Here is a 15,842-nt window from a genome sequence, read left to right as displayed (position 1 = left end):
ATAGGTAGGAAGTGTGTTTTCTGACCAACATTTAATAACAGATGTATATGATTTTCAAAACAAATTCACGTACAGAATCCTGCATGATACATTTGCACATTCATAACAGCATGTTGATTTGGTCAATATAAATTGCAGGGTCCAGTTGCTCGATCGTTATCAGCAGTAACATTAGCATTAAGTCCTAATGCTACTATTGTAAATGAAATTCATTGAAGGAGATAACGTCTACTTTAGCTTAATGCTGGCGTTGATCTCTTAGGCTGATTGAGCACCTGGGCCCAATTCATGTCAAGGCACACTTTATCAAAGGATGCATCCATATTGGCTTGTTGAATTAAAGTCACTGCACTTCATTGAAATGACTACACACTATTGATTGATGTCTTGCAAAGAGTCTTTGAGTATCAAACACCCTCACATTACAGTCAAACCACGAAATCACATCACACAACGAATCGAACAGCACCAAAAATCTGCTTCACCTGGCAGTGTATTAGTATTATCCCAAAAGTCCAATCGTTATTAAACTGATTATGCGTGCTCCGTGTTGGAGCAAGTCTCTTAAGGTGTCACGAGGGGGGACACCAGGCATTTCCGTTGGTGTCTGGCAGGTCAGTGTACGGAATGTCCCAGATCCACGGTTTGTCTGCAAAGTAAGAAGCAAGGTTGTCAAATTTCCTCTCACTAAACACTAAACTTGATAGCTGTTATGGACAGATTTCTGTCTCAACTCTCTCTGGATCTTAGTATTGATCAAAATTGGACCAAAAATAGATATTTTAGAGGCATTTTTTTACAAGTGAGTGCAAATCAATGATTTTCACTGGAAAAGAATCTCAGACTTTTTGCCTTAGTTCATTGGCATAAGCAGACTACTCAATCATCTCATTCCTATTGAAGGTGAGAGTTTCCTCTGATTCTTGACCAGATGCACAAACCCAAATAGACCTCTTGTCTGCCCCTTAATTCTGCCCAGAGTGAGGCGCAGCTACCAATTGGTCAGTTACCAACACGGATTCTGAGAGAACTCCGGCAAAACTTACCTTGTCTTGTGTAAGGCTGAGGAGGCAGGTCATAGGGAACGGGGAACGTGCTACTCCCGGGAAAGTAGTCGTCAACATTTTTCAAAGTCTTGAACGTTTTGTCACCCTGGAAAGTACAGAAGTTGTTAAATATTGATGAGATATACTCGAAATCAATTCTGAAATGATTGGCACAGAAATTAAAAAATTTAATTGAAACTGCATTTGATTGCATTTACATTAAAATTATTGTAAATAGCTATGTATCACTTAAAGATGAACTGACATTTTCAACGTTTTGTAATTTGATATCATAATGATACTAAAGAACATGATAACAAATGTCACCGCGGAAGTCATTATTCATGCAAGTTGCCCGGCATGAGATCGTCACTGGGAATGACATAATTTTTTTCCTGGATGATGACCTTGTTTGTATGAATTACGAACGCTGCAATTTCTACAGTGACATTTTTTATTGTCCTGTTTATCATATTATGATATCAAATTGCAAAACATCGAAATAGTCAGTTCACCTTTGATGATAAGTTCATGTTGACAGATATTCAGAAAAAGTTTTGGTTTTCATTGATCTCAAGGTTTAAAAACAATCACTCTTCACTGTCCTTGTAAATTAGTTGCATGTTATTTGTTAGTACAATCACTGCCTGAAACGTTTGTGTAAATATAAACTGTTATTTGTTAGCCTTGTTGAATGAATAAATAATTGTTTTCTTTACATTTGCCCAGCCATTCATTGAAATTCCCACCAATAAATCACCCATTAGCAGAGGGAGATTGTCAAAAAAATTGCATATTCGAGTATATCGAATGCACATCATTTTTATACATAGGGAAGTGGAGCCTCTTCCACAGGCCCAAAAATGTTAATGCGAACATGAGCCCTGCACACACACCCCTTCCTCCCCCTGCATGAACTAATGTTCCTCTACTTACAAAGTGATCTGGAAGAAACAGTACCCCCAGTTCATATGATCTGATCATCAGCTGCGAGCCACTCTTCTCCAGTGCACCCCACGCTGCCTTGGAAAGATTGGCACTGGTCACCAGGAACCACGCCAGGTCATCCCCATTGGGTGACATCCGACTGTACGTCTTGATGTGAGGGGATGCCTGGCTTCGACCTCGCACAGCAGATTTCCAGACACTAGAAAAACATACTTTTCGTTAGCACTGATTAAAGAATCAAATGGTTCATAAAACAATCGAGAAGCTTGCCTTTACTGGTTGAATGTTTGTCAATGTTGTGTTTCATATTCATTTCAGGTCATCCTTTAGATGTAAGTAAAATAGATTGCAGTCCCTTCATTGATCTTGACCACATCACTATGGCAGACCTATATTTCAGTCTGGCGTGTGAACATTTTCAGTTGTCCATTTTTGTTTCCAAATATGGCATGTGTATTGTGTAGATTCGTCACTTGACACAGGCTAGCGTTTCAATAGTTCCATAGCGTTCTAACAGTCGTGAGCTGGAGTACATTTGCTTGGTCCTCAAAACAGGAATTGGCACTTTTTAGCATGCCAAACCTGCTCAATTGAATTAACTCTCTCCCATAAACAGGTTATGAGATTTTGAAATTTTTCGCAATTGGGAGGACTTATGTAGAACTTACTGGAAGAAAGCATGGAGGAATGTTTGTTTTTGGGCAGTCTTGATACTGTAAGGGAGGGAACCACCAGCAGGGTAGCCTTCAAGGCTTAGCCTCACATTGTCCTTGCTTGGGTAGATCTGCAAGACACGGTTCAAGAAAGTTCACATAAGGAAATATTCATATAGCGCTGGCTAAGCTGTTCACCTGAGGTCTACTGAAAGGTTTTGGGACAGACCAGGATAAATGGGCAAAGTCGTACCTATATCGTAGTCGATATCAGACTATAAACCCAAACCCAAACCTTTAACTTTAAACAGACTATAGACACCAGGTTATGGTGTTGAACCTTACTTTGGTGAAAGACCAACATACTAGCTGTGATAGTGCACACAGATTAAAAGAATATGATAAGATAAGACAGTCGATGATATTACCAGTTGCAGCTTTGGGTGGCCTAGACCTGTTGAATCGCCCTGCCCAGCTCCAAGGCTCTGTAACCACTCGCCACACAACCAATTCTCTTTGTTGGCACCCATAGAGCCTATACTAGAGAACTGACCAACCACTGGCCACCCATGAACATCTCTAGACTGTGGGCCCTTCCGTTGTAGCACCTGCAAGTGCAACAGAACACAATGAAATGAACTCTCTACTTGTCTCGGTCCGAGATCTCTGGCCTTAAAATAAGAAAGTAACCCAAGCCATCAAGTCGTTATAATGTAACTAACATGGAGTTGCGTGTTCAAAATTGTTCATCTGTTACGAAAGACAGTCTCAATCCATGGAATATTTTGTACTTTTAACTGTACGAAAGCTGGGTTTATGGTTGTTGGTTCAATATTTCGATGACATGTTCAGCACCCACCTGTCTTAGCTTCAAATGACCGTATCTTGATTTAGCATCTCCTCGATGTCTGCCGGGGATAGAACCAATGATGTATACCCTTGAAGAAAAGAAACACTGAATTATACAGCAGAACTTCTTCATCAAGGGCACTTAATAGAGAGGTGTTCTGATAACAGTGATCAATTATTATAAAAAAACCTATCTGAGTCCAAATTCCCTGTCCCCAATAGAGAGGAACTGACAAATGCTGTTCTTCATTTGTCCCCCTGCCCCTGCACTATACAAGGAACTGCAAATGACCTTACTTTGCTTTCGACATGTCATGTTCCCGAATGTGCTTCTCCCACTCAGTTAGTCTGTTGGAGCCGTAAGCTCCTAGGTACTGCAGCAAATCATGTTTGAACATGGTAATGGAGTCTCCTTTGTCAGATGGGTTAGACAGCTTGGGGAAGAGCGGGGAGATCCAAATACTGTAAAAAAGGGGAAGAGCTTGAATAATGGGAAGCATGATTTTTACAGAATAAATCTATGCCCTGTCTGTTGTATGAGAAAAAATCTCAGTCCGAACCAATCTGGTACCTCAGTAGAGACATCATAGACGCTGATGGTTCAAGCATTGGCCCTATTTAATGGCCCACTCTAGACTTGCCTGAAGTTAACTGTAGAGTTATGCCCCAAGCAAAAAAAAATCATCTACCTAGACTTCTTACATCAGGAAACATCTGTTGGGGAACATTGACTGCAAGGGAAAGCTAAAAGCGATGTTTCCATGTGTATCAATCATCATTAACACTATTGCAGTAAAGACTATTTGTAAAGTCACAAAATACTTCATCTTACCCTTGAGTCTTCTGATGCCAATCTTGCTGTATCAGATTAGACGTGTGAATGACAACTCGTAGGCCTTCCTTATAGAGTAGGAGCATCATCTTCCTGAAAGGATACGAGGACAAACTCAAACACGAATGCAACTACATCTGCATGTATTCTGTGTGGTATTTATGTCGAATATGAGTTCTGTTCTTATTTTCCCTTGCCCCCCCCTCGCTAGCTATGCTCCTGAACAAGTCCATGACCGTAAGAGTAGCCCGACATCATGCCTCAACTTACGTGTGATGTGTTCCATACATAATCTCCAGCTTTGCCTGACAGAGCTTGATATGTGAGAACCTGGACGCTTCGAGGTCGATGGCAGCCTTACTCTGCCTCTGTTCACCATGGACTATGAGGAGAGGTTTAGTGCGGAACTCTGCAGGATATTGTTGCACCAGCCACGGAATGTCCGTCATGTAGTTGAACTGGAACGAAAATTGTTGGAATTGTCAATATTCCTTCCCTCTCTTTCACTTATTATTCCTCACCCATCAGTTATGCAGCAGCATTTTAGTTGCATTTGTTACAAACTGTCTTATAACCTGAAAAGCTGAATAGTGCAACATCTTTTATCATTCATCAGTCTTGCCAGTCCCTTCAACAAATACTAAGGTTTATAATGAGTAGAGAACAGACAAAATTACAATGGAATCTCCCTTAGCCGACATCTCTCTATTAAGGACATGCTCTCTTTTAAGGACACTTCTTTTGGTCCCAAATTGGTTGTTTCCTTTCAATCCGACCTCTCTAATCAGGACACATCTTTATTAAGGACACCATTTGTCCGTCCCGAGGGTCTCCTCAATATTGAGATTCTACATTACATACCTGAACTGAAGCTTCTAATGATCCCATCTTAGGTGAGAGGATGTCTGAAATTCATACGAACCATTAGTTATGTGAAGTAATAGGTTTCTGATAGGGGAAGGTGGAACTTAGACTTCTCTTGCCATGATCATCGTGAGACAGAACTGGTTCACCTCGGGGATGAACCTGAGTCTTATACTAGCTCAGTCTTCCAGCTCAAGTCAAGGAGTTCAAGGTGATGCGTCAACAGTACTGAATGGACAAGTAAAGTACCTTTAATTCCAAAAGCGAGTTTAGCATTGTATTCTTTTTCTATTCCATGGACTGTGGTCAGGAAAAAGTTAAATGGTCGGCCGTTCTTGTACTTTTCAGTCACATCCATATTTGGGACATCGATTTTTGGTTTCTTCTTTGGAGGAGGGGATGCCCTTACACTATCTGTGGGAAGAAAGTTAAGAGAAAGGTAGTTTGTGCAAAGTGAACCTGTCCATTTGTAAACATACTATACATGTACATGTACTCTATTGTTCCTCTTAGAAAAAGACACTGGCTAGTATTCTAAGGGGCGAACCAGACAATGAAAAGCATAAGGTTCATACCAGTTACCAAAGGACAAGGAGCTTTCTTAGACTTAGAGTATCTTTATCTTAAGCCCTTATCACCTGCATAGCAAAATAAGTCTTTTATGACATGAATACAAGAAACTGCTCTTAGCACTTTTGTATTTTAATTTACATAGATGCAAAGGGTTTCAGATTGGGCCAATAAAATGTTGTAAAGAGAAAACTTAAAATACTCACCAATATGTCTGAACTCTTTCCTATGCTCTGGATTCTTCCGATAACATTTGTCACCATAAGGACACACTGGCCTGGGGTCGACCTGACTTGAGGACAATGGCACATCAACCTCTCTTGCTCTCTTGGAAGATCCGGGAATTGGAATCGAGATATTGGATCGATTTCTACTGTCTTGTTTTGGGGTCGAGTTTGTCTTACTCAGTGTGTTCTTAGACGTACCACCACTGTCCTGTTTTTTAGCGGGACTTGGTCTAGCTCCTCGCAGCGAATTCCTGACGTCATCTCCACTGGGCGGTTTCTTAGCAAGAGATAGACTCCTCTTTGAAGATTTCTCTGGGGCATTTCGTTTGGTGTCATCACTATCACTGTCAGAAACCAATTGAATAGACTTCTTAGCAACACTTTGTTTTGGAGAGAGCGTTGACTTGTTTGTTGATATAGGTTTCTTCCCGTCAGATTTTCTTGGAGATTCATCGACACTGTCCGATATCAGAAGCAACGACCTATTTGAGCTGTAACTTTGTCTGGAACTGCTACTTGACTTAGGAGAGAGTTTTGGCTTTGGAGAGGGCTTTAGGTTTTGAGAGGGTCTTGATGCTGATGTCGCTTTACGCGGAGGTTCCTCATCACTTCCACTGTCTGATATCGTATGAACACTACTGCTCGTTTTCTTGAACTGATACGGTAAGGACTTTCTCTTTTGAAGTGGTTGCTTTAATGAGCAGACGTCAGGCTTGGAGGCAGACGTCACGGCATTGGATGCACCGTCTTCTTCCTCATCACTTGGTCCAACGGTCCTATCAGAATCCTGGTCAGGGTCAAGGGTCACATCCGAGTCATCCGACATGATGCGACTTCCGTCTGCTCTCTGATGTGCTGTTCTTCCAAGTTAAAACACCTAAAATTAGAAATAGGGACTTTGATACTATATTGGACATTTAAAAAAATTGGTCCAACCGATTTTTTTAAAAGCATTTTAATAGAACACTGTGGTATCCTTCAAATCTCCAAAATTTCTCTGAAAAGAGCTCAAACAAAGGCACATTACTAACTGACTATATTTTGAATACCTTAGCTCTTGGCCAGCTTTTTTTAGGACACCCTGTATAAGCAGATACATTGTTGATACACTACAAATGTACACACAGATACAACTTTACAAAATCACTGCAGGCAGAAGATCTACACCGTTATAGACATTGACAGCCATGTGGCTTATGAAACATTGCTAAAGAGACATGACTGCCTGAAAATGGTTAACATATTTACCGTGATTACGAAGAACAAGACGATTTTGTTGAGATAGCAGAAATTGAGAAAGCAGTAGTTACACTTTCTCCTGGTAGATGTCGCGACAGTTGATTAACCCTTTCTCGCATGATAACCAGCTGGTGGCGTTTATTGGATTACCAGCGGTCAGAGGGTTCGCCTTCGGGCGCGCTCGCGGGCCTGACACTGCTCAAGGACACTGGACACTGCTAATGTTGTGTTTCCAGCGATTAGCATTAGGGATATTTCTAGGCAGAGCGGAGGGCATCAACTCTTACATTCATCCAACAAACAGTTCCCCCCTCACTTTTATGGCACACTCCTGATTTAAGAAGCTACACTCCGGACGCAGTTGAATCGGCCTCCTCTCTATAGGCTCCCGAGGCAGCCTGATTTCATTTTATTTATCTTGGGGGGGGGGGGGGGCGTCCGGAGTGTACCTCGTTTCCCTCATCCCTCCTTTAATCAGCGGGAAATTTGCCGGTTGAGAAATAGTTTTCAAATGGATAAAAGATGTCGCTTCAATCAGCGCCGCGGGGAATTCAAATTTTAAAGTGACAACAGGCCATACTACTACAAGCTTGCATCGGTACGATTGATCTCTTTTTAATTATTTGGGGTGGCCTTTAGAAAGGCATTTTTTGGTTCCCAACAGAACCCTTTATTGGAAGGGAAGCTCTTCACAGGAACTTTGGAAGATCTCTGTGAAGCAGATATCAGGTTGTCTCATCGGACACTTCGAAGAAATCAACTTCTGCATGTCTGTAGCAGGAACCAAGCATCGGGAGTAACCTCTAACATGGTGATGTTGAAGCTGTCTCTTCTCATCAGACGTAGGCCCCTACTCGATCATGCTTCCATCCAGTGTGTAGAAGATTTGCTGGTAGAATTATTATGCAATGCAACCGTCAAGGCTTTCATGTTCACATGGGGATTTTATTTGCCTGTTATCAACGAGCCAGGTGATCCATGACTAGATGACATCCCTCTAATACCATTCAAATCGTCGCCATATTGAAAACGCGCCGCAATTGTGACTAGTTCGCGCAGGTGGCAGAGTGATTCGCCGAAATAGTTCCAAGTAATCTTATATTTCGATAGTTGTACATATTTTTCTCAATATATCGTATTTATATACCTCAGTGATATAAAAGATAATGCTTGCAGTTGATTTTACGTTTGAATGGACTTTTTGAAAACGTTTTGAGAATCGAGGTCAACAGGGTCAAAAGAAATAGTTTTTCGGCGCCAATGATGTCAGCGACATGGCGGATTTGTTCTTAAGTTCGGGTCGATTCTCTTGGAATCCATTCTGCCGTTGCTCACTGTGCCGGCTGTCATTTGAAGGGACAAATTAGGTTTTCGGATCTAGGTAACCAAGATGACTAGTTTTCGAATTCCCTTCCGTGCACCTCCTCATTCTGTAGCATACTTATTTTCTCTAATAATGATTTTGCAAGTGTTGTGAGGTGGTTTGGATATGTCTTGCAAATCTAAGGCCAACAGTTACATTCTGTTTTGGTGAGATCTTTATTGCAGTTGGTGATTTTTTAAAGGCTCACGCCGTCTACCCGTATACATTGGTCGTCGCTTGAATGAAAATGATACACTCCACTTCCGGACCGGTACTCCAGTAAATATATGTGAATGAACGGCGATCCCCTTTAAACATCCTGGCAGCAATGGTTTTTAATCTACTCCCCCTCTCGATATGACGAAGGAGTATAAAAAGCCTGAATCTCAGAATGCCCTTTAACTAATTCTGATTGGAGAAGTCACGGTCTGGCAGAAATACTTTTCCACCCCAATGTAGCCTCGAGAAATCTTGCTGCCGATACGAATCATCCTCGGAAGTACTCGAACGCACGGAACCAGTGCGTGCTGCAGTTTGAAAAGGTTTGTTTCGGTGGTTTTCTTCAAGATATAATAATGACAATGATAATAATGAAAATAATAACATGAACACGAATGAATAGATAACAAGATAATGAAGAAAAAAAGAGAAAAAAATGTGGCAGATTCAACGGGAGTCGAACCCGTGACCAGCCGAACCACGGTCGAACGCTCTAAGCGCTATACCGTCAAGGCTTTCATGTTCACGTGGAGATTTTATTTGCCTGTTATCAACGAGCCAGGTGATCCATGACTAGATGACATCCCTCTAATACCATTCAAATCGTCGCCATATTGAAAATGCGCCGCAATTGTGACTAGTTCGCGCAGGTGGCAGAGTGATTCGCCGAAATAGTTCCAAGTAATCTTATATTTCGATAGTTGTACATATTTTTCTCAATATATCGTATTTATATACCTCAGTGATATAAAAGATAATGCTTGCAGTTGATTTTACGTTTGAATGGACTTTTTGAAAAAGTTTTGAGAATCGAGGTCAACAGGGTCAAAAGAAATAGTTTTTCGGCGCCAATGATGTCAGCTACATGGCGGATTTGTTCTTAAGTTCGGGTCGATTCTCTTGGAATCCATTCTGCCGTTGCTCACTGTGCCGGCTGTCATTTGAAGGGACAAATTAGGTTTTCGGATCTAGGTAACCAAGATGACTAGTTTTCGAATTCCCTTCCGTGCACCTCCTCATTCTGTAGCATACTTATTTTCTCTAATAATGATTTTGCAAGTGTTGTGAGGTGGTTTGGATATGTCTTGCAAATATAAGGCCAACAGTTACATTCTGTTTTGGTGAGATCTTTATTGCAGTTGGTGATTTTCTAAAGGCTCACGCCGTCTGCCCGTATACATTGGTCGTCGCTTGAATGAAAATGATACACTCCACTTCCGGACCGGTACTCCAGTAAATATATGTGAATGAACGGCGATCCCCTTAGCAATGGTTTTTAATCTACTCCCCCTCTCGATATGACGAAGGAGTATAAAAAGCCTGAATCTCAGAATGCCCTTTAACTAATTCTGATTGGAGAAGTCACGGTCTGACAGAAATACTTTTCCACCCCAATGTAGCCTCGAGAAATCTTGCTGCCGATACGAATCATTCTCGGAAGTACTCGAACGCACGGAACCAGTGCGTGCTGCAGTTTGAAAAGGTTTGTTTCGGTGGTTTTCTTCCAGATATAATAATGACAATGATAATAATGAAAATAATAACATGAACACGAATGAATTAGATAACAAGATAATGAAGAAAAAAAGAGAAAAAAATGTGGCAGATTCAACGGGAGTCGAACCCGTGACCAGCCAAACCACGGTCGAACACTCTAAGCGCTAAACCGTCAAGGCTTTCATATTCACGTGGAGATTTTATTTGCCTGTTATCAACGAGCCAGGTGATCCATGACAAGATGACATCCCTCTAATACCATTCAAATCGTCGCCATATTGAAAACGCGCCGCAATTGTGACTAGTTCGCGTAGGTGGCAGAGTGATTCGCCGAAATAGTTCCAAGTAATCTTATATTTCGATAGTTGTACATATTTTTCTCAATATATCGTATTTATATACCTCAGTGATATAAAAGATAATGCTTGCAGTTGATTTTACGTTTGAATGGACTTTTTGAAAAAGTTTTGAGAATCGAGGTCAACAGGGTCAAAAGAAATAGTTTTTCGGCGCCAATGATGTCAGTGACATGGCGGATTTGTTCTTAAGTTCGGGTCGATTCTCTTGGAATCCATTCTGCCGTTGCTCACTGTGCCGGCTGTCATTTGAAGGGACAAATTAGGTTTTCGGATCTAGGTAACCAAGATGACTAGTTTCCGAATTCCCTTCCGTGCACCTCCTCATTCTGTAGCATACTTATTTTCTCTAATAATGATTTTGCAAGTGTTGTGAGGTGGTTTGGATATGTCTTGCAAATCTAAGGCCAACAGTTACATTCTGTTTTGGTGAGATCTTTATTGCAGTTGGTGATTTTTTAAAGGCTCACGCCGTCTACCCGTATACATTGGTCGTCGCTTGAATGAAAATGATACACTCCACTTCCGGACCGGTACTCCAGTAAATATATGTGAATGAACGGCGATCCCCTTTAAACATCCTGGCAGCAATGGTTTTTAATCTACTCCCCCTCTCGATATGACGAAGGAGTATAAAAAGCCTGAATCTCAGAATGCCCTTTAACTAATTCTGATTGGAGAAGTCACGGTCTGGCAGAAATACTTTTCCACCCCAATGTAGCCTCGAGAAATCTTGCTGCCGATACGAATCATCCTCGGAAGTACTCGAACGCACGGAACCAGTGCGTGCTGCAGTTTGAAAAGGTTTGTTTCGGTGGTTTTCTTCAAGATATAATAATGACAATGATAATAATGAAAATAATAACATGAACACGAATGAATAGATAACAAGATAATGAAGAAAAAAAGAGAAAAAAATGTGGCAGATTCAACGGGAGTCGAACCCGTGACCAGCCGAACCACGGTCGAACGCTCTAAGCGCTATACCGTCAAGGCTTTCATGTTCACGTGGAGATTTTATTTGCCTGTTATCAACGAGCCAGGTGATCCATGACTAGATGACATCCCTCTAATACCATTCAAATCGTCGCCATATTGAAAATGCGCCGCAATTGTGACTAGTTCGCGCAGGTGGCAGAGTGATTCGCCGAAATAGTTCCAAGTAATCTTATATTTCGATAGTTGTACATATTTTTCTCAATATATCGTATTTATATACCTCAGTGATATAAAAGATAATGCTTGCAGTTGATTTTACGTTTGAATGGACTTTTTGAAAAAGTTTTGAGAATCGAGGTCAACAGGGTCAAAAGAAATAGTTTTTCGGCGCCAATGATGTCAGCTACATGGCGGATTTGTTCTTAAGTTCGGGTCGATTCTCTTGGAATCCATTCTGCCGTTGCTCACTGTGCCGGCTGTCATTTGAAGGGACAAATTAGGTTTTCGGATCTAGGTAACCAAGATGACTAGTTTTCGAATTCCCTTCCGTGCACCTCCTCATTCTGTAGCATACTTATTTTCTCTAATAATGATTTTGCAAGTGTTGTGAGGTGGTTTGGATATGTCTTGCAAATATAAGGCCAACAGTTACATTCTGTTTTGGTGAGATCTTTATTGCAGTTGGTGATTTTCTAAAGGCTCACGCCGTCTGCCCGTATACATTGGTCGTCGCTTGAATGAAAATGATACACTCCACTTCCGGACCGGTACTCCAGTAAATATATGTGAATGAACGGCGATCCCCTTAGCAATGGTTTTTAATCTACTCCCCCTCTCGATATGACGAAGGAGTATAAAAAGCCTGAATCTCAGAATGCCCTTTAACTAATTCTGATTGGAGAAGTCACGGTCTGACAGAAATACTTTTCCACCCCAATGTAGCCTCGAGAAATCTTGCTGCCGATACGAATCATTCTCGGAAGTACTCGAACGCACGGAACCAGTGCGTGCTGCAGTTTGAAAAGGTTTGTTTCGGTGGTTTTCTTCCAGATATAATAATGACAATGATAATAATGAAAATAATAACATGAACACGAATGAATTAGATAACAAGATAATGAAGAAAAAAAGAGAAAAAAATGTGGCAGATTCAACGGGAGTCGAACCCGTGACCAGCCAAACCACGGTCGAACACTCTAAGCGCTAAACCGTCAAGGCTTTCATATTCACGTGGAGATTTTATTTGCCTGTTATCAACGAGCCAGGTGATCCATGACAAGATGACATCCCTCTAATACCATTCAAATCGTCGCCATATTGAAAACGCGCCGCAATTGTGACTAGTTCGCGCAGGTGGCAGAGTGATTCGCCGAAATAGTTCCAAGTAATCTTATATTTCGATAGTTGTACATATTTTTCTCAATATATCGTATTTATATACCTCAGTGATATAAAAGATAATGCTTGCAGTTGATTTTACGTTTGAATGGACTTTTTGAAAAAGTTTTGAGAATCGAGGTCAACAGGGTCAAAAGAAATAGTTTTTCGGCGCCAATGATGTCAGTGACATGGCGGATTTGTTCTTAAGTTCGGGTCGATTCTCTTGGAATCCATTCTGCCGTTGCTCACTGTGCCGGCTGTCATTTGAAGGGACAAATTAGGTTTTCGGATCTAGGTAACCAAGATGACTAGTTTCCGAATTCCCTTCCGTGCACCTCCTCATTCTGTAGCATACTTATTTTCTCTAATAATGATTTTGCAAGTGTTGTGAGGTGGTTTGGATATGTCTTGCAAATCTAAGGCCAACAGTTACATTCTGTTTTGGTGAGATCTTTATTGCAGTTGGTGATTTTTTAAAGGCTCACGCCGTCTACCCGTATACATTGGTCGTCGCTTGAATGAAAATGATACACTCCACTTCCGGACCGGTACTCCAGTAAATATATGTGAATGAACGGCGATCCCCTTTAAACATCCTGGCAGCAATGGTTTTTAATCTACTCCCCCTCTCGATATGACGAAGGAGTATAAAAAGCCTGAATCTCAGAATGCCCTTTAACTAATTCTGATTGGAGAAGTCACGGTCTGGCAGAAATACTTTTCCACCCCAATGTAGCCTCGAGAAATCTTGCTGCCGATACGAATCATCCTCGGAAGTACTCGAACGCACGGAACCAGTGCGTGCTGCAGTTTGAAAAGGTTTGTTTCGGTGGTTTTCTTCAAGATATAATAATGACAATGATAATAATGAAAATAATAACATGAACACGAATGAATAGATAACAAGATAATGAAGAAAAAAAGAGAAAAAAATGTGGCAGATTCAACGGGAGTCGAACCCGTGACCAGCCGAACCACGGTCGAACGCTCTAAGCGCTATACCGTCAAGGCTTTCATGTTCACGTGGAGATTTTATTTGCCTGTTATCAACGAGCCAGGTGATCCATGACTAGATGACATCCCTCTAATACCATTCAAATCGTCGCCATATTGAAAATGCGCCGCAATTGTGACTAGTTCGCGCAGGTGGCAGAGTGATTCGCCGAAATAGTTCCAAGTAATCTTATATTTCGATAGTTGTACATATTTTTCTCAATATATCGTATTTATATACCTCAGTGATATAAAAGATAATGCTTGCAGTTGATTTTACGTTTGAATGGACTTTTTGAAAAAGTTTTGAGAATCGAGGTCAACAGGGTCAAAAGAAATAGTTTTTCGGCGCCAATGATGTCAGCTACATGGCGGATTTGTTCTTAAGTTCGGGTCGATTCTCTTGGAATCCATTCTGCCGTTGCTCACTGTGCCGGCTGTGATTTGAAGGGACAAATTAAGTTTTCGGATCTAGGTAACCAAGATGACTAGTTTTCGAATTCCCTTCTGTGCACCTCCTCATTCTGTAGTATACCGTGACCAGCCGAACCACGGTCTAACACTCTAAGCGCTACATCATCGACAGTGGTTACACACATCTAGAAGAATTGGACCCGACCAAGTATTGGAAGCTCCAGGATGAAGACCTCTACCAAAAACCAATCTTTACTCTACCCAAGAGCGTCATTGAGTCGGCCAAGTTTGTACACAAGAACTGCCAACCAGAAATGAACACCTGCATGGGAGTAATAATTCTATCAGCAAATCTTCGACACAATGGATGGAAGCATGATCGAGTATGTCAGGTGCGAAGAGACAGCTTCAACATCACTATGTTAGAGGTTACTCCCGATGCTTGGTTCCTGCTACAGACATGCAGAAGTCGATTCTTCGAAGCGGCCAACAACCTGGTATCTGCTTCACAAAGACCATCTTCCAAAGTTCGTGTGAAGGGCTACCCTTCCAAACAAAAACAATAGGACCAAAAAAGGCCTTTCTAAAGGCCACCCTAAATATTTAAAAAGAGATCAATCGTACCGACGCCATCTTGTGGTAGTATGGGCTGTTGTCACTTCAATATTTGAATTTCCCGCTGCGCCGATTGAAGCGTCATCTTTTATCCATTTGAAAACTATTTCTCAACAAATTCCCCGCTGATTAAAGCGCCCTCTGTTATCTATTTGAGAATTTTTGTTGAATTTCCCGCCTAGAATCTATTTTTAACGAATCCCCATAAACAACATGCCTTACTACTTATATGACTTAATCGTAAAATGTTACCGGAATTAATGCGTGACTTAAATTTGCCAGCTTACACCATGGCAAGATACGATGCGATGAATAAAATGCCCAATTACCGCTAATTGGGAAGAAAAAAAGTCTTAGAATTTTAGAAAAGCTTCACCTCCCGCAGATGTTATGTCTTTGCCCGAAAAACGACCCTTGGGGAGAGCATGACCTCATGAGACATATGATATTCATACCCGTTAATTTTACCATACAACTGCTGAAAACACGGAACACTTATCATGCTGCCGAAATGTTTTATGAAACGTTCGATCCAAATAAAATGGAACAACATAAGACAACAATAGGTAAATTTGTAATGAAAACACTGGCGAGGGATTATCATGGCTAAATATTGTTGGTGCCTTTGATAGGTTTGAGAAATTTTGATTGAAATCTTTCAAATGATTTCTGGGTTAGTTATTAAAACCTGCAATAGATGACTATATAGGCATTATGAATGATATCTGGTCGATGTATGTTTGTTCGACTATAAATACGTTGATAAATATCCCGGAGGTGTTTCACAATGTATAGAGTGATCATTCCCATCGGGGAAATCTCAACGCATGCGCTTTGT

The 15,842-nt window shown here is 41.1% G+C and overlaps 1 protein-coding gene across 1 annotated transcript; it reads right to left on the bottom strand.

The window, feature by feature from the left end:
- Positions 1-26: 26 nt before the first annotated feature.
- Positions 27-7,305, bottom strand: LOC135484758 (tyrosyl-DNA phosphodiesterase 1-like). Its single transcript, XM_064766434.1, has 13 exons — positions 7,238-7,305; positions 5,969-6,866; positions 5,442-5,606; positions 5,190-5,233; positions 4,599-4,786; positions 4,329-4,421; positions 3,794-3,958; positions 3,507-3,585; positions 3,076-3,255; positions 2,663-2,778; positions 1,983-2,193; positions 1,047-1,152; positions 27-649 (listed from the first exon to the last, which is right to left on the bottom strand). Exons 2-13 carry the CDS (start codon positions 6,813-6,815, stop codon positions 573-575), a joined length of 2,271 nt encoding a protein of 756 aa, XP_064622504.1. The 5' UTR covers positions 6,816-6,866; positions 7,238-7,305; the 3' UTR covers positions 27-572.
- Between the last annotated feature and the right edge of the window lie 8,537 nt (positions 7,306-15,842).

Source organism: Lineus longissimus, chromosome 3 (assembly GCF_910592395.1).
Source record: "Lineus longissimus chromosome 3, tnLinLong1.2, whole genome shotgun sequence".
NCBI lineage: Eukaryota > Metazoa > Nemertea > Pilidiophora > Heteronemertea > Lineidae > Lineus > Lineus longissimus.
The sequence above is the reverse complement of the archived record's forward strand: the minus strand, read 5'-3'. Positions and strand labels throughout refer to the sequence as shown.